General features: G+C 43.0%; 1 protein-coding gene across 1 annotated transcript; it reads left to right on the top strand.

Annotated features, from left to right (window-relative positions):
• The first annotated feature begins 1778 nt into the window (after positions 1 to 1778).
• On the top strand, positions 1779 to 18421 carry BCAS2 (BCAS2 pre-mRNA processing factor). Its single transcript, XM_084853535.1, has 7 exons — positions 1779 to 1926; positions 2164 to 2256; positions 10119 to 10189; positions 10671 to 10832; positions 12067 to 12117; positions 15151 to 15231; positions 18028 to 18421. Exons 1-7 carry the CDS (start codon positions 1834 to 1836, stop codon positions 18152 to 18154), a joined length of 678 nt encoding a protein of 225 aa, XP_084709661.1. The 5' UTR covers positions 1779 to 1833; the 3' UTR covers positions 18155 to 18421.
• Positions 18422 to 18852: the final 431 nt, after the last annotated feature.

The raw sequence follows: 18852 nt of genomic DNA, 5'->3' as shown, positions 1-18852 counted from the left end.
AGGCTGCATATTGTCACCCTGCTTATTTAACTTATATGCAGAGTACATCATGAGAAATGCCGGGTTGGATGAATCAGAGGTCGGAATTAAGATTGCTGGCAGAATTATCAACAACCTCCGATATGCAGACGATACCACCCTAATGGCAGAAAGCGAAGAGGATCTCAAGAGCCTCTTGTTGAGGGTGAAAGAGGAGAGTGCAAAAGCTGGTTTGAAACTCAACATTAAAAAAACGAAGATCATGTCATCTGGCCCCATCACTTCCTGGCATATAGAAGGGGAAGAAATGGAAGCAGTGACAGATTTTACTTTCTTGGGCTCCAAGATCACCGCAGACGGTGACTGTAGCCATGAAATTAAAAGACGCTTGCTCCTTGGGAGGAAAGCTATGGCCAACCTAGACAGCATAGTAAGAAGCAGAGACATCACCTTGCCGACAAAGGTCCGTCTAATCAAAGCTATGGTTTTCCCAGTAGTAATGTATGGCTGTGAGAGCTGGACTATAAGGAAGGCTGAGCGCCGAAGAATTGATGCTTTCGAACTGTGGTGCTGGAGAAGACTCTCACGAGTCCCCTGGACTGCAAGGAGGTCAAATCAGTCCATCCTAAAGGAAATCAACCCTGAGTGCTCATTGGAAGGATAGATAATGAAGCTGAACCTCCAATATTTTGGCCACCTAATGCGAAGAGAAAACTCCCTGGAAAAGACCCTGATGCTGGGAAAGACTGAAGGCAAAAGGAGAAGGGGACGGCAGAGGATGAGATGGCTAGATAGCATCACGGATGCAATGAATATGAACTTGAGCACGCTCCGGGAGAGAGCGCAGGACAGGAAGGCCTGGCGTGCTATGGTCCATGGGGTCACGAAGAGTCGGACACGACTGAACGACTGAACAACAAAGCTTTTTTTCAAACACGGAGTATCCAATGTTAGTCCTATGCAGAGTAGACCCACTGGAATGAATGAGATGTAAGAAAGTCACAATGAACTTGGAACTAACTTATATCATTCATTTCAGTGGGTCTACTCTCTGTAGGACTAACACTGGCTACAACCCACCTATAAGTAGGATGAGGTGACACACATACAGCCGTTACACAGATTGAATCTAATCCATGCCAGCTCAGCGCTCGCAACCTGTTGCGTCTCTTCGGGAATGCTGCGTGCCCAGTATGGTTGCTTGATGGCTTCGTTTTCCAAAGTACAGTTCCTGTTCCTCACAGGTATTTCAGTATCACCGTCTTCTATCTCCCCTCGTGGATTATAAGGGACATCCCTTGGCCGTTTGTATTTGCAGTTAAGTCAATGGAGGATAGATTTTCGGTCTCCTAGATGACTCCAGGATGCCCATCGCCGCCTCAGTTCTGCAGAGCCGGTTGTATTTATTTCAGCGGAGTTTGGTGGCTCCTATGTCAGTGGGGCTGTGAATCCGTTCTGGGTGTCAGTCAGAACTCTAAAGGAGCTATCCAAGGTGCTGAACCCAAACTCCAAAATAGGTCCAGCACCTTGGATAGCTCCTTCAGAGCCGCTGGCTGGTTCTGACTGAAACCCAGAGCGGATGCACAGCCCCACTGACATAGGAGCCACCAGCTTCCACTGGCTTGTTGTTATTGGCGCTAAGGCAACGCTGCTCTGGGAAACAACGTGGGTTGCCAGGAGAATACGCGCAGGCGCCGACAGGAGGAGTAGGCGTCTCCAAACGCCAGGGAGCAGGCGGAGCTATGTATCTGCGCAGGCGCCATGACGGGAGGCAGAGATGACGGAACCGGCGCAGGCGCAGTGCAATTAAGGTTTGAGAAGCGGGCGGGCGGGTTGGTCGATGCTCGGTGCGACATGTCCGGGCCAGGTCTGGTGGCTGGCGAAGTCGCTGTAGACGCTCTGCCCTATTTCGACCAGGGCTATGAGGCGCCGGGCGTCCGGGAGGCGGTGAGTGTGGCGCGGCTGGGGCTGCCCTGAGTTCTTCTGAGGCGCTGGCTTCATAAGGGCGCCATCCTACGCGTGTTTAGTCAGGGGAAAAAAAAAGTCCTACAACTCCCAGCATTCCCCAGCCAGCGGGGCTGGCTGGGGAATGCTGGGAGTTGTAGGACTTTTTTTTTCCCCTGACTAAACTCGCGTAGGATGGCGCCCTAAGTATCTCGCACGTCTGTCCGTTCGTTCATCCAGGCTGCGGCGCTGGTAGAGGAGGAGACGCGGCGCTACCGACCCACCAAGAACTACCTGAGTTACCTGCCTGCGCCAGACTACGGCGCTTTCGAGGTGAGGAAGGATCTGCAGCGTTCTGCGCATTGTGAACAAGTGGGCGTAATCTGAACCAGAGCTTCATTTCTCAGTGACTGGATCGAGCCCTGGAAGACTATGGGAAGTGCCTCTTGAGTATTTTTAGGAGTTCCAGAGAGGTCGGTCTGCTAACAGCAAGCACAAAAAGAGCAGACAGCAAGCACACAAGTGTCTTTTGGAGCTTTAAATATCTGACAAGTTTATTCTGTCATACGTTTTGTGGACTAGGATAACTGAGGAGGAGGAGTTTGTGTATCTGATGGAGTGGGCTGTGCTCCACCAAAGCTTATATCACAATGATCTGTTAGTTTTTGAGATGTCACAAGAGTCTGTTTGTGCGAGTTTTATTTTCTACTGAATAACTGTGGCCAGGACCTCAGTATATGCACCTGGGGGAGAAAGTTTCTGGAGAGGGGAGTTATCTTCAAGTCAGGATTGAAGCTGTTTCTCATAATACTAGAGCCCAGGGTTATCCCATGAAGCTGAATGGTGGGAGATTCAGGACAGATAAAAGGAATTACTTCATACAGTGCATAGCTAAACTGTGGAATTCACTGCCACAAGATGTAATGATGGCTGCCAACTTGGATGGCTTTAAAAGGGGATTAGACAAATTCATGGAGGAGAAGGCTATCATACTGCCTCTAGTATTTAAGATACTGCTTTTGTATACCAGTTGCTGGGGAACATGAGCGGGATGGTCCTGTTGCACTTGTGTCCTATTTGTGGGCTTCCCACACGCAGCTGGCTGGACACTATTTGAACAGAATGCTGGACTAGATGGACCCTTGGTCTGATCCAGCATGGCTCTTATGTTCTTATAGAATCATAGAATAGTGGGGTTGGAAGGGGCCTACAAGGCCATCGAGTCCAACCCCCTGCTCAATGCAGGAATCCAAGTCAGAGCATCCCTGACAGATGGCTGTCCAGCCTCGTCTTGAATGCCTCCAGTGTGGGAGAGCCCACCACCTCCCTAGGTAATTGGTTCCATTGTCATATTGCTCTAATAGTCAGGAAGTTTTTCCTGATGTTCAGCCAGAATCTGGCTTCCTGTAACTTGAGCACATTATTCCGTGTCCTGCACTCTGGCATGATCGAGAAGAGATCCTGGCCTTCCTCTCTGTGACAACCTTTCAAGTACTTGAAGAGCGCTATCCTATCTCCCCTCAGTCTTCTCAAGGCTAAACATGCCCAGTTCTTTCAGTCTCTCTTCATAGGGCTTTGTTTCCAGTCCCCTGATCATTTTGTTGCCCTCCTCTGAACCCTCTCCAGTTTGTCTGCATCCTTCTTAAAGTGCGGTGCCCAGAACTGGACACAGTACTCCAGATGAGGCCTAACCAGCGCTGAGTAGAGGGGAACTAGTACTTCTCGGGATTTGGAAGCTATGCTTCTATTAATGCAGCCCAAAAGAGCATTGGCCTTGTTTGCAGTCACATCACATTGTTGGCTCATATTCAGCTTGTGATTGACAACAATTCCAAGATCCTTCTCGCTTGTAGTGTTGCTGAGCCACGTATCCCCATCTTGGAACTGTGCATTTGGTTACTTTTTCCTAGGTGCAGAACTTGGCATTTATCCCTATTAAATGTCATTCTGTTGTTTTCTGCCCAATGCTCCAGTCTATCCAGATCACTTTGAATTTTGTTTCTGTCTTCCAAAGTATTAACTATCCCGCTCAATTTTGTGTCATCTGCAAATGTGATCAGCATTCCCTGCACCTCCTCCTCCAAGTCATTAATACAAATGTTGAAGAGCGCTGGGCCCAGGACTGAGCCCTGTGGTACCCCACTCGTTACCTCTCCCCAGTTTGAGAAGGTCCCATTGAGAAGCACGCTTCGAGTCCGATTCTGTAGCCAACTGTGGATCCACCAGATCGTTGTTTCATCTAACCCACTTTGAGCTACTTTGCTCATCGGGATATCATGGGGCGCTTTGTCGAAAGCTTTGCTGAAGTCGAGGTATATGATGTCTACAGCATTCCCATAATTTTTGGGAATCACCATAATTTTTGTAATTACCTGGTGCCAGTGTATCAAAAGCTGTCAAAGTAACAGAACTATTCATGTAAGCACAACACCGACATGAGACCAACTCTTTTATGTTAACTTAATTTTAAAGTTCAAAGGTAGCAGTACTTTATTTGGTATTTAAAATAAAAGTATAACTCTGATTGTGAGATGTTAGTTTGAGGACTGTATGGAGTAGCTCCAGTCATTTCTTTTTATAATGGATATAGGAAATCTGAAAAAGTATGGGGATAAGTAACCTGTATAGGGCGCAATCCTATGGGGATAGGCGGCCGCCTCTGAACTCAGAGGTGGCTGCCTATCCAATGCAGGGCAGGAAAAGCACAGAGGGGATTGTACCCTCCGCGTGTCTCCTGCTCTGCATTTGTGGCTAGACAGCAGATTTCGGCTGTCTAGCTGCGGGAAGGCGGAGCATGGGAGGAGGCTGCCAGGTGACACATAGGATGTGTCGCACCGGCATTTCTGCCTTCCCCGCCCTGCAACACCCGCTGGAAAGACAGGGAAAACACTTTTTTTCTTAATTTTCTATTTATTTATTTTTAGGGCCCTCGCATCCCTAAACCTGTTTGAGGGGAATTTAAAGCTATAAGCATTATTTGTTATAGAAAGAATTTTAAGACATATGTGACACGCAACATATAATAACCTGAGTGTTGAGGCAGAATGAAAAACATTTCATAATACAGTATTTATATAGTGCTTGTAATCGTGTAAAATAGGACAAAAAGTCTTTAATTCCTCTTTTGTGAATAGTCAAGGCTAAGGCTGAAGGAATAGTGGCTTGCCTAGGGCCACTTTGTGAATTCTTGGCCAAAGTAAGATTTGAACTGGGAACTTCCTGACCCATAGTTGTAGCTGCTATACTGTAAAACTATACCACATATTACACAAAGTTGTTGAAATCTGTTAGGCTTGAAAAAGAGGAGTGCAGATTAACAACTGAGGAAGGAATTGATGATTTATCAATGACTCCGTCTGAAGGATTTCATATATTTATATTGAGGTAGTGCTACATGGCCGTTAATTCTGTTAATTTTTTAAAGAAAGTGGTTTGGCCGCATGGAATGCTTATAGTCAGTACTTGTTACAGGCTTCTAGGTTGTCTCTCTGGGATGCTTATATGTGGCTTCTTGTGCTTAGGACCAAAAGGGGCACCTGCAAAGTAGTGGAGCTTGGGACTAGGGAACATAAACACTGGGAATGTGAAAGGCAGCTTGTGGAAAGTGCCAGGTAAAGAGGGGCTAACACCAAAACATGTAGAAACAGGATCAATGCCATATGGTGCTTGTTAGGGGCTGAGGTTGATGTGACTTCTCCAGCAAATACTTAGGTGGCTTTGTTTCTTTGGAAATGAGCTGAGTGGCGTCAAGGCTTTGGATGGTTGAATCGCAGAGGATGGAGCTCAGTTGCAATGGGCTGTAAAAAAAGAAAAGAAAAAAAGACCAAAGTGTTCAAATGTTTACACAAAAGTCCCATAATATGGACCCGTTTTCAGCCTCTTGGCTGAATCCTAGAATATGTGAAGTGCCTCTGAGTATGTTCAGATGTTCCAGAGGAGTAGCTCAGTTAGGGTAGTGCACCCCACCCCACCCCACCCCAGTCTCATATCACCTTAAAGCTTGATAGATTTGTTGTGGACTGGAATATCACTTTTGACTGGGATAACTGAGGATACTGCTTCATAGGTATGATGAAATGGGATTTTAGGGCACAAAAACGAATACCACACTCACACTGCAATGCTTTGTATGTTACTCAGAACTAAGGACACAATCATATGCATGTTTAGACTGAAAATATCCTACAACCCCCATGGCTGGCTGGGGAATGCTGGGAGTTGTAGGACTTTCTTCTGCCTAAACATGCATAAGATTGTGCTCTAAGTCTCACTATGTTCAGTGTAGTTTACTCCCAGGAAGGTGTTCATAAGATTGCAGCTGTAAGACTTGTTGTTTTGTGGACCACTGCTGAGTGAAGGATGGAGAACTTTCAGGTAAGACACAATTCTCCATTTCAAGTTTTAGGTTTGAGGAATTACTGGCCTAAACTTTGCCTGATGTAGCTAGTATGCCTCAAGAAATAGATAATCATACACTCCTATTTGCCCAAAATATCAACCCATAGAGGATGCTGCCCTCTATTTTTCTGCTTTGGTCTTCGCTCGTTCCAGTCAACTTCTGCTGGGGAGGATAATTCTGTCCCATTTCTGTATCAGGGTTTAATTAACCATTGGATGCATCTCAATGCAGAGATGCAGCAAAATTTCCCACCTTCAGGAGAGCATGCCCTGTGTGTTCCTGCGTGAGTCACTGTTCTCTGCTTGTCTCCGTTTAATAAGGAAGCATGTTGTTGTTATTCAGTCGTTCAGTCGTGTCCGACTCTTCGTGACCCCATGGACCATAGCACGCCAGGCCTTCCTGTCCTGCGTTCTCTCCCGGAGCGTGCTCAAGTTCATATTCATTGCATCCGTGATGCTATCTAGCCATCTCATCCTCTGCCGTCCCCTTCTCCTTTTGCCTTCAGTCTTTCCCAGCATCAGGGTCTTTTCCAGGGAGTTTTCTTTTCGCATTAGGTGGCCAAAATATTGGAGCTTCAGCTTCATTATCTGTCCTTCCAATGAGCAGTCAGGGTTGATTTCCTTTAGGATGGACTGATTTGACCTCCTTGCAGTCCAGGGGACTCGTAAGAGTCTTCTCCAGCACCACAGTTCGAAAGCATCAATTCTTCGGCGCTCAGCCTTCCTTATAGTCCAGCTCTCACAGCCATACATTACTACTGGGAAAACCATAGCTTTGATTAGACGGACCTTTGTCGGCAAGGTGATGTCTCTGCTTCTTACTATGCTGTCTAGGTTTGCCATAGCTTTCCTCCCAAGGAGCAAGCGTCTTTTAATTTCATGGCTACAGTCACCGTCTGCGGTGATCTTGGAGCCCAAGAAAGTAAAATCTGTCACTGCTTCCATTTCTTCCCCTTCTATATGCCAGGAAGTGATGGGGCCAGATGCCATGATCTTCGTTTTTTTAATGTTGAGTTTCAAACCAGCTTTTGCACTCTCCTCTTTCACCCTCATCAAGAGGCTCTTGAGATCCTCTTCACTTTCTGCCATTAGGGTGGTATCGTCTGCATATCGGAGGTTGTTGATAATTCTCCCGGCAATCTTAATTCCGACCTCTGATTCATCCAACCCGGCATTTCTCATGATGTACTCTGCATATAAGTTAAATAAGCAGGGTGACAATATGCAGCCTTGTCGTACTCCTTTCCCAATTTTGAACCAATCGGTTGTTCCATGTCTGGTTCTGACTGTTGCTTCTTGACCCTCGTACAGGTTTCTCAGGAGACAGGTAAGGTGGTCTGGTACTCCCATCACTTTAAGAATTTGCCACAGTTTGTTGTGATCCACACAATCAAAGGCTTTAGCGTAGTCAATGAAGCAGAAATAGACGTTTTTCTGGAATTCTCTTGCTTTCTCCATGATGCAGTGAATGTTGGCGATTTGATCTCTAGTTCCTCTGCCTCTTCGAAACCCAGCTTGTACTTCCGGTAGTTCTCGGTTCGCATCCTGCTGAAGCCTAGCTTGTAGGATTTTGAGCATCACCTTGCTGGCATGTGAAATGAGCGCAATGGTGCGGTAGTTTGAACACTCTTTGGCGTTGCCCTTCTTTGGAATTGGAATGTAAACTGACCTTTTCCAGTCTTATGGCCACTGTTGAGTGTTCCAGATTTGTTGGCACATTGAATGCAGCACTTTAACAGCATCATCTTTTAGGATTTTAAATAGCTCGGCTGGAATACTGTCATCTCCGCTAGCTTTGTTGTTACTAATGCTTCCTAAGGCCCACTTGACTTCACTCTCGAGGATGTCCGGCTCAAGTTCAGTGACCGCACTATCATGGCTATCAGGGACATTCAGATCTTTCCTGTATAGTTCTTCTGTGTATTCTTGCCACCTCTTCTTAATCTCCTCTGCTTCTGTTAGGTCCCTGCCTTCTTTGTCCTTTATCATGCCCGTCTTTGCACAAAACGTTCCCTTGAGATCTCCAATTTTCTTGAAGAGATCTCTAGTCTTTCCCATTCTGTTGTTTTCCTCGATTTCTTTGCATTGTTCATTTAAGAAGGCCTTCTTGTCTCTCCTTGCTATTCTCTGGAACTCTGCATTCAGTTGGGTATATCTTCCCCTTTCTCCCTTGCTTTTCGCTTCCCTTCTTTCGTGAGCTACTTGTAAAGCCTCATCAGACAGCCACTTGGCTTTCTTGCATTTCTTTTTCTTTGGGACGGATTTCGTTGCTGCCTCCTGAACAATGTTACGGACCTCCGTCCATAGTTCCTCAGGCACTCTGTCTATCAGGTCTAATCCCTGAAATCTATTCCTCACCTCCACTGTATATTCATCAGGGATATGATTTAGGTCATACCTGAACGGTTTAGTGGTTTTCCCGACGTCCTTCAATTTAAGCCAAAATTTTGCAAGAAGCAGCTCATGATCTGAGCCACAGTCAGCTCCAGGTCTTGTTTTTACTGACTGTATGGAGCTTCTCCATCTTTGGCTGCAAAGGACATAATCAATCTGATTTCGATATTGACCATCTGGTGACGTCCATGTGTAGAGTCGCCTCTTGTGCTGTTGGAAAAGAGTTTGCTATGATCAGCATGTTCTCTTGGCAAAACTCTATTAGCTTTTGTCCTGCTTCATTTTGTACACCAAGGCCATGCCTGCCTGTTATCCCAGTGATTTCTTGACTTCCTACTTTAGCATTCCAATCCCCTATGATGAAGAGGACATCTTTTTTTGGTGTTAGTTCTAGAAGGTGTTGTAGGTCTCCATAGAACCGATCAACCTCAGCTTCTTCGGCCTCAGTGGTTGGGGCATAGACTTGAATTACTGTGATGTTGAATGGTTTGCCTTGGATTCGTACTGAGATCATTCTATCATTTTTAAGATTGTACCCCAGTACTGCTTTTCCCACCCTTTTGTTGACTATGAGTGCTACTCCATTTCTTCTAAGGGATTCTTGCCCACAATAGTAGATATGATGGTCACCTGAATTAAATTCGCCCATGCCTGTCCATTTTAGTTCGCTGATTCCCAAGATGTCGATGTTCAATCTTGCCATCTCATGTTTGACCACCTCCAGTTTACCTTGATTCATTGATCTGACATTCCAGGTTCCTAAACAATATTGTTCTTTACAGCATCGGACTTTCTTTTCACCGCCAGACACATCCACAGCTGAGTGTCCTTTCGGGTTTGGCCCAGCCGCTTCACTCTTTCTGGCGCTACTTGGAAATACCCTCTGCTCTTCCCCAGTAGCATATTGGACACCTTCCGACCTGAGGGGCTCATCTTCCGGCGTCATCTCTTTTAGCCTTGTGATAGGTTCCATGGGGTTTTCTTGGCAAGAATACTGGAGTGGGTTGCCATTTCCTTCTCCAGTGGACCACATTTTGTCAGAACTCTCTGCCATGACCTGTCCGTCTTGGGTGGCCCTGCACGGCATAGCTTATGGCTTCACTGAGTTACGCAAGCCCCTTCGCCACAACAAGGCAGTGATCCATGAAGGGGAAGGAAGCATACCTAGAACAAAAAGTAGCTCAAGCAGAAACATCAGGGCAGGCTTCTCTTAGGGCAGATAATTCAAAAGTAAATCTCTCTGGAGTGAAGTCTGCCTCCATTAAGGAAAATGTTTGCCTCTGCTAGCGAACGTTTGGGGAAATACTGCTCTAGGCTTTTGTTGCATAGATCTGCAATAATCAGAATCGTCTGTCTATTGTTTTCTTGGCCATTAACTAATTCCTTGTGAATTTGATCCATAGACTGAAATAATGCGGAATGAGTTTGAACGCTTAGCAGCCCGCCAGCCCATAGAACTGCTGAGTATGAAAAGGTAAGTCTAGGAGCCTCTGCTAAGGCAAAATCCAAAAAGATCCAAGGCTTGGGGGTGTGGTCTCTGAGAAGTATTGAAAGGTGGCATTCCAGTTCTTGCCTCATGATGGCAGTCTACTGAAACAATAGCAGTCAGTGCTTTTTTTTTATATCTTCAAGAAATGTATTGGTCTGCTTATGCAGCTATAATTCATTGTAGCAAAGAGATTGTTGTGCATCATGTGAATAACACTGGAGAAAGCAGACTCTGGGTAATACTTCTGCAGTTGGGACTACATGTGTTGATACTGTAATCTCCAAGTATATTAAGTAATGTTTAGCTCTTACCAGTTTATTTGACAAAATTGATATATTCATATCTTTCACTTATAAAAATTAGTCATGGACATGGTCAGTGCAAGTGACCCTGATAAACTTGCAACCACCTATAGTCTTGTTTAGGGGCAATATTTTTTAATTTTAATTTTTTTCTTTTACTACAGATACGAGCTGCCTGCACCCTCCTCTGGGCAGAAAAATGACATCACAGCATGGCAGGAATGTGTTAATAATTCAATGGCTCAGCTGGAACACCAGGCAGTTCGAATTGAGAATTTGGAGTTGATGTCTCAATATGGCTGCAATGCCTGGAAAGTATATAATGAGTACGTTGTTTTTCACAGCCTCCAATCGTTCCTTGAAAGGGGTTAGTTGGAAGGCTTTATAGTCTGTTTCTAGTTTACCAGGGTTTTTTAAACATATCCTTAGTAGTGAAGTGCCACCCAAGTGCCACTGCTAAATTAAAAACCAATGTTGGAAGCCATTGTGCAGGAAGTGCTGTCTGTCTTGGCTATATAATGGAATGTGAAACACATTCCTGCTACTGAGACCTGAACCTACCACTCATTCCTTCGAGCCTTGTATTTGCATGTAAAAAAAGAGAGAAGTGAAATAAAAATGTCATCCTATTATAGCACACAAGTCCAGAATTTGTTTTATTCTTTCAGTGGATCTGATGGGTTAGTCTAAATATCTACCCATAGAGATGCTGCTGTCTTATTTTCTGCTTCGACCTTGCCTTATAGTCAACCTCTGCTGGGGGTGGCCAATTCTCTCCCATTTCTGCATCTAGGCTTGAATGTTTTTAAGCTGGAAAGATACAACAAATAACTGCAAGAAATCTAAAGAGCAAATTTTGGAGCGAGAAATTACAAACGCTCTATTTGTTTCTCTTTAAAAAATGGAATATTTGTGTTATAAAGTATTTTACCCAGATAAAATAGTTCATATTAGTTTTACTTTCTTTTAAAGAAACCTAGGTATTACAAGTTCATGCAAGATAAACTTCCAACTAGAAATTTAAGAACAGTCAGCATGACCAGATGAGTAGTATGTGACACTTTAGTTCCATCAGTGTGCTAGGCATTCCCAAGTTCAGTAATAGATTCTGCCATCATTTATACTCTTCAAAGTCTTAAGACATTTTCTGTAAAATAACAACAACAATTTGAGATTTTTTTTGGACTGACAGTGCTATATTTTTTGTGGTGGTTTGGTGTCTGAACTAAATCAAATGCAGCTGAAAATGAGGGAGAAAATTGCCTTTTAAAAGGTATATTATACAAATACCTAGCCTAACAACTGCAACTAGTAAGGCACAATATTTTGTCCTGTGTACCAGATTTCTTTCATGTATATATAAGTGTTCATCAGTTACTGAATTACAAAAAGACTTACAATCCAGTGGAAGGCAGACAGGAACTTAATTCTAAGGCTCCACTTACCTTGGCTAGCAAGGTCATGTTTGTTAAGAGAAAATGTAGATCAGTACTTAGTTTTAACTGATTTCCCATTGTATCTGAATATCTTTTTGAATTAGCATTTATTTTTCTTTTATAGGCATTTAGTTCATATGATTGAACAGGCACAAAAAGAGCTGCAGAGTTTGAGGTAAGTCCTGCTTTTTCTATTTGAAATGAAAGGAATTCTAATATGAGGAGGGCTCTAAATGTATACAGCGTTGGTCTTTGCAGATTGTGGAATTTGCAGTGTGTGCAGCTTGAATTCTACATTCATGTATAATCTATGGGATTGTGCAAGAACTTTGATTTTGGAGCATTGCTTTCTGGTGGTAACATCTGTTTTGTTGTGGTTTTGTGGTTTTGTTGTAACATCTGCTAAACACTTTTTAAATGTTCTCAGTTGTTAGGAGGCTCTCACTAGTTCCTAATTTCGGAATAGTATACAAGGTGGATAAAAAAGTGATTTAAAAATAAATCAGATTTTTAATTTAAAGCAAATTTGTTACTTTTTTAAACAATTGTAAATACTAAGTTTCTCAAAGAATAAGTATCTTAATATTAATAATCTGAAGATAAGCATGTTAGCCCTACAGTTAATTTCTAAACTGAATCAGTGCCTCTACTGAATACATTGGGGCTGTTCACATGTAACAACAAGCCATCAATTTAAAAACCAATGGGTTGTCGGAGACATGCTGTCTGCAGCATGCTCACCTCTTCAGCTTTACAGAGCAACCCATAGGTTTTGCAGTGTGACGTGCAAAACCACATGCTGGGTTGGGGGCTAAGCAACCCAGCAGTTAACCCAGCAACACACCATGGGTTAACTGGTGGGTTGTTTAGCCCCTAAACAACCCAGTGATCCAGGTTTTTACATTATGCTGCACAACCTACAAAGGAGCTGATCATGGGATGTGCTGTAAAGCGGAAGACGCGGGAGCTCTGCAGGCAGCATGCCCACATGTCCCCGACGAACCATTGATTTTTAAATGGATGAGCTGTCATTGCTTCCAAACCAGTTCATTGAATTAAAGAAGACTTTTCTATGTAAATGAAGAATGAGTTTGATCATTTCTCAAATATGAGTACTTACATTCTACTTACCAGACATAGGCATTTCATTTTCACCTGAAGAAAATCAAATGCTTTAGTTTGCCCAGTAGCTTTCAGTCGTGGACATTTAATTTTGTTAGCTACTTTGCTTTTGTGAGGGTGAGGATGGGTCAAGGCGAAGTGGAGGAGAAAGGAGCAGTGCTGAGAAAAATGAGGAGACAAGGTTGCTTGGTGTGCAGCTTCTTACTTACTTAATTTCTCATACTTAATTCCCATACTTAATTTCTCAGACTGTTCTGGTTGCTGATGTAAGTGAGACTGTATATGGGAATATTTTAAATATGTTCCCTCTATAGGTTTTTTTTTAAAAAGCATGCAAAATGTGTACAGTGTGACAAAAATATGCAAAGCCTGGTTGTAAGACTGAAACAGTATAAATAATACTGTATTTAGTGGCAAATTAGCATGATTTAGCAAATTAGCATTTCCCAGGCTGTCCTGGGGTGGTGGTAGAATAGGACTCTGCTGCTTTCCAGTGAGGCGCAGGAGAGAGGGAGACGGAGAAATGGGGGAAGTGGAGGAAGCCCTCTGCAAATGAGGCAGCATGGGGGCGGTGGAATTGCCTTGCATTAAGGTGTGGGGGAATCCCGTTGCAAATTTCCTATGAGAGGAGAGAGGAAAAGGGGTGACAGAGTGTGCATGTGGCAGGGTGTGTGCAGGAAAGGCCCCTCCTTTTTGTTTTCGCTCTGGCCTCCAATAGATTTTTTTTCTGTGGGTCACCAACCTGTCATAGAAAAAAGGTTCTCCAGCCCTAATTTAAATAATTGATTTACAGCATTCTGCCTTGATAATATTATTACAGCAAAAGATAAGTTGCTCCATTACCTTTAGGGTATTTTCTGGAGAAGCATCCTCCTTGAGGAGCAGTCTACCAACTAATGGTTCAAGAATGGGCTTCATTTCTGGGAAAGAAGCTGACTTAGCTTGTCACAAATGGACATAAGAACAAAAGAAAGAGCTGTGTTGGATCAGACCAAAGGTCTCTCTAGCCCCGCATTCTGTTCCCACAGTGGCCAAGCTGTTGCCTTTAGGAAGCTTCAAGCAGATAGCTTTGTGAATAATACAGAGGTGGATCTGCTGACAGTTTTCATTTAAGTCTCTATCTTAAATTGATGGTGTGTGCACCCTTCTCATTCTAAATTATATGTCTTTCCTTGTTTCTACCTTCAGCACGATAGAGCAATGCTTCCCAATTTTGGGTCTCCAGATGATGTTGGACTACAACTCCCATACTCTCTGATCATTGGCCATGCTGGTTTGCAATTATGGGAGTTGTGTCCCTAGATGATGTTGGTCTACAAGGTTGGGAACAACTGCCTGAGAGTAGTAAGCCAGTGTGCTGTACTGGTTAAGAGTGTTAGACTGGGACTCCAGAGATCTGGGTTCTAGTCCCCACTTGGGCTATGAAGTTCACTGGGTGACTTTGGGCCAGTCACTGACTCTAAGCCCAACCTACCTCACAGGGTTGTTGTGAGGACAAAATGGAGAGGAGGACTATGTAAGCCACCTTGGGTTTGTTGCAAGAAGAAAACAGGCTATAAATGTAATAATAAAAATAAAACAATATCGTGGAGATCCAGATTGCAGGGATGAGCTCTGGCATTCTGCTCCTGAATCCTTGTCAGATAAGTTGCTTCATCTTAATAGCTAGCCAAGTGGTCATCCAGAATTACTGATTGTAAAGTGCTTTGCGTGTGGGAGCTTGTAATAGGTTAAGGAAAGTCTTAGGTGTACTACATAGTGACTAACACAAGACACATCTGCACATTACTGTGAGAGATCTGAATGGTGATAGTGCAAATGGAGTACTATAATCTTCTGGGTAATTGATCTTATAGAGTCTGAAGCCACATGGAAATAATGTGAAACAAACCTCTGAGCCCCTGTACTGAGCTGCTTCCTGGCTTTTATGTCATATTGCCACCTTTAAGACTTGTGCTGCTGAATCTTTCATAAGTCTAAAATTGTTTCTCATATTAGATTGTACAGAATCCTTTCTGTTCCTCTCGACTGGTCTTAGGCAGTAGAATAAATTATAAGTGATTCTTACATTGTCTTTTTGGTCCAGGAAACACATTCAGGACCTTAACTGGCAGCGGAAGAACATGCAACTCACAGCTGGTGCTAAACTTCGAGAGATGGAATCTACGTGAGTGTCTAGAACTTTATTCCATAAATCTATTCTGTCCTTGGAATGGCTTCCATAGAGGAAGTTGTTTTAGTCTAAGATGCCTCAAGACTCTTCTCCTTGAGTATGTATTCTGTAGGATGATTCCATCTTTGGAAATGGAAGCTAAGGTAGTGCCATTACAGGATTGTTGATTCTTACATGGGTTGTCACAGTAGATATATATATAGCTGAGTAATGCAAACTGAAAAAATATAGCTCAAGACATATTTTTTGAAATTCTGTCAGGAGCGGGTGATTAGAAGAGATATTTTTTAAAACTCTCTGGTATGTATTAATCTTAATTGGGCAGAATTAACTTAATATAGCATGAGCTGACTACATATAGAAGCTGGAAAATACCAGGGAAAATATTGTGCTTTAACCCAAAGCAGTTACAACTGCAGGTGTCATACTAATTTTAAAATATGTCCAGATAGCCTAATGTGAGTTACTTGTAGGGCTGTGCACCACTTCAGTTCGAATCCTGAATTCTGAAGTGAATCGGGGTGATTAAGACCGCTTTGGCCTGAATCCAATCCAGAGCAGCGCAAAGCGGGTTGGAGAGATCTGAAGCGCTTCGGATTACTTCAGACAATTCTGAAGCCCAGACAGCCTATCTGAGCAAATGTAACAACTTGCTAGAGAAGGGAGAGGAGATGAGGAGTTGGGAGGGGGAACTGAGACTTGGAAAGTGACATCTCTAGGTGCTAATAGAGCTGAACGTTTAACCCAGCAGTTTGTTTCCTTGCTTTGTACTATTTGTTCTTTGGCTCCTTGCCTTTCTCAGTTACTATTCCTCCCCTTCCCATTTTTCAACTCTATATTTTTATAAAAAATCCAAAGAAGACAAACAACAACCACAACCCCTTTTCTGTTAGGCTTTAGTGTTATTTCCCTTCCCCTCACCCCTTAGCTTGGAGGTAGTTTTTTCTTTATCTGCTTTCCTTTTGGTTGTGTGTGCTGTGTGCGTGCACCATACACATTATTGTGCACAAGCAAACAGTGTGTGGCTAAAGCAGTACACTAATACACAGTCAATTATATACTGCTGGGCGAGGCACTACACAGTACACATAATATGAAGCGTCATTGCTTTTTCTGATTTTCCAAGACACTTTGCCTGTTGCGTGTTTTCCCTTGTGTACATCAAATGACAATAAGAAGAATATGATCAGGCTAGGCTATATGCATTTTTTTAAATGTTTCCTTCATCTTACCCATGCTGGGGAAAAGGGCTGCCAAAATGATTGGGGCTGGAACAACTCTATAAAAGGCTTCAGTATTTGGGTTACTTAATTTAGAAGAAAGGCAAATAAGGGGGGAGGTTTATAAAATTATATGGAGTAGACCAAGTGCAGCAGTGCCATTAATAAATAAGCCCCACTGAGTTCAGTCAGTGTGACTTTTCCAGGTGTATATTGCAATTTGCAGCCAAAGAGATGTTTAACTTTTCTTTCTTCCCTTAATGAGAGCCTCAGGTCAGTGGCAGATTCAGGACAGACAAAATGAAAGTATGTTTGCACTTCAGAAAAAAACTACACCAGAGATTAGGGATAGTGACCTCCTAATTGTCACCTTAAACACCTTCTGATTAAGATCTCTAATCCCCTGTGTGGCTGACAGTTTTTTTACCTTTTGTTTTAGTTTCTGAGAAAAGGAAATGTTATGCATGGCTAGCACAAAAACTACTGGACCAAACTGTCTTAAGTTTGGCAGGTTCAGTCACCTCCATTGGGACTGCCAGGTGCCCAAATTTCACACACTTCTGTGGAAGCATTGAAGAATTATAGCTAGTTACTTTGAGAAATTTCCTTGAAAAAAGCAAATTGAACCTAAGCCTAGCACAAAAACTACTGGGCCAAACTGTCTGGAAGTTGGCAGGTTCAGTCACCTCCATTGGGGCTGTGAGGTCCCCATGTTTCATGTATTTCTCATAAAAATTTAAAAAGGTACAGTCATTTCTCTTTTCCAATGCAAGTTAGTGGGAAAACATAAAATCCGAATAATGTGGATATCCGAATCTTGATTCAGATCCGAATCCAACACAAATCGGATTGGGTCCTAATCAGTCCAAACCAAATAAGAGCTGATTCAGAAGATCCAAATCGGCCTCCAAAGCAAATTGGGGGGCCTGTGCACAGTCCTAGTTGCTAGGAGAAATGTGTGGTAATATATATAGCTTGTCATTTTTAATCAATATATCTCTTGTCCCAAGTTTAAATCATAAATATCCACTTTACTGTAAAAAATACTTAGTGAGAAGCAGAGGCAGACTGATGTGTGTGTAGAAAGGCACAAATAAGGATTAATGAGCCTTTGCCATGAGAATGAAAAATGATCACAAAAACACGCTGCCCTCTGCACCTGTTCTACGTAGTTTTCAGTTTCTGCCTATTGGTAGCTCTGTGTCAGTCTTGAGGTCATCACTTTCTCACATTCCTGTCACTTCCTTCTCATCTGCCATTCCTTTCTACCCACAGTCTACCCATATATTGTTCATGTGACTCTGGATAAACATCTGCCTTGGTTTGCTACGTTGTAGCTATTGCCACCTTCTGTGCTACTTCACTCCGTTTTTGTCCTTATAGTTATTGCTATTCCAGTTTACCTATCCACACAAGCCTGCCTTTTACTGATGTTGAGGTGTTGTCTAGGAGCTTGATTAATCTTCTTTTCATGCAGCCAAATGTTCTGCAGTTCCTTTACTGATACCATAGCTCTAAGGATACCTGTAATTTATGATTGGCTTTTCTGTTTGTTTGTTTTTTTTTCCAGATGGGTGTCCTTGGTTAGTAAAAACTATGAGATTGAACGAACCATTGTGCAGCTGGAAAACGAAATTTCTCAAATTAAGCAGCAACACGGAGAGGCAAATAAAGAAAACATCCAACAAGACTTCTGAGACTTGCCATGGGCTTTTGCTGCCAAACATAGAAAACTGCCTGAATTCTATGCATGGCTGTAGTTTTAATTTCTGCATGTGTATGTACAGAAACCATCATTTGTGCTACCTGATCCCTGAGCTTTAGAACAAGAAACTGACTACAAGGAGCAGAACTGTTCCTCAAAAGATTTGCTCAGTTCCCAGATTTCTGGTATGAATGTTGTGGGGATTTTATTTTGGGGGGGTTTAGTATCGGAAAATAAAGATTTTTCACCTTCTAGTAAACACTGCAGTGGAAAAGTCTTACTACTACTAACATAATGTCGTTATGGCAAAGTTTATACTGCCGACTGTAGTTGATAGAGAATAGAAGCTTTCAAGTGCTACAGGGCCCTTGTCAAATCAGCTTTAAGAGATGTAATGTATTCTATACAAATATGCATGGTGAGAGCAAATACATTTTTCTAGGTGTTTGGATAACAGTACATCAAAACAGTTAGTTTAAAAGGGGATAATTTGAGGGTCTTCTTGAGTCTTTACTTTGAAAGTGAGGGGCATCTCTTTGGTTTCTAGAATTTGAAATACTTACAAAATTCAGACTTGTTGTTGTGACCCTCCCCACATAGTAGTTGCTGTGTGCAAACACCCCCTCCCCCCAATGGTAAGCTACTGATATTGGGAGCAGAGTCAGTCATGTGAGGGCTGATGGGACACAC

The sequence above is a fragment of the Heloderma suspectum genome, chromosome 4 (genome assembly GCF_057233095.1).
Source record: "Heloderma suspectum isolate Gila_16-S chromosome 4, 16-S_ref, whole genome shotgun sequence".
NCBI lineage: Eukaryota > Metazoa > Chordata > Lepidosauria > Squamata > Helodermatidae > Heloderma > Heloderma suspectum.
The sequence above is the reverse complement of the archived record's forward strand: the minus strand, read 5'-3'. Positions and strand labels throughout refer to the sequence as shown.

Bases quoted from the DNA above. Each gene is read 5' to 3' on its own strand.
- BCAS2 (XM_084853535.1), top strand. From the start codon at position 1,834: ATGTCCGGGCCAGGTCTGGTGGCTGGCGAAGTCGCTGTAGACGCTCTG. The intron at 10,190-10,670 runs GTAAGTCTAGGA...CTTTTACTACAG, and splicing joins GAACTGCTGAGTATGAAAAG to ATACGAGCTGCCTGCACCCT. The intron at 15,232-18,027 runs GTGAGTGTCTAG...TTTTTTTTCCAG, and splicing joins CTTCGAGAGATGGAATCTAC to ATGGGTGTCCTTGGTTAGTA.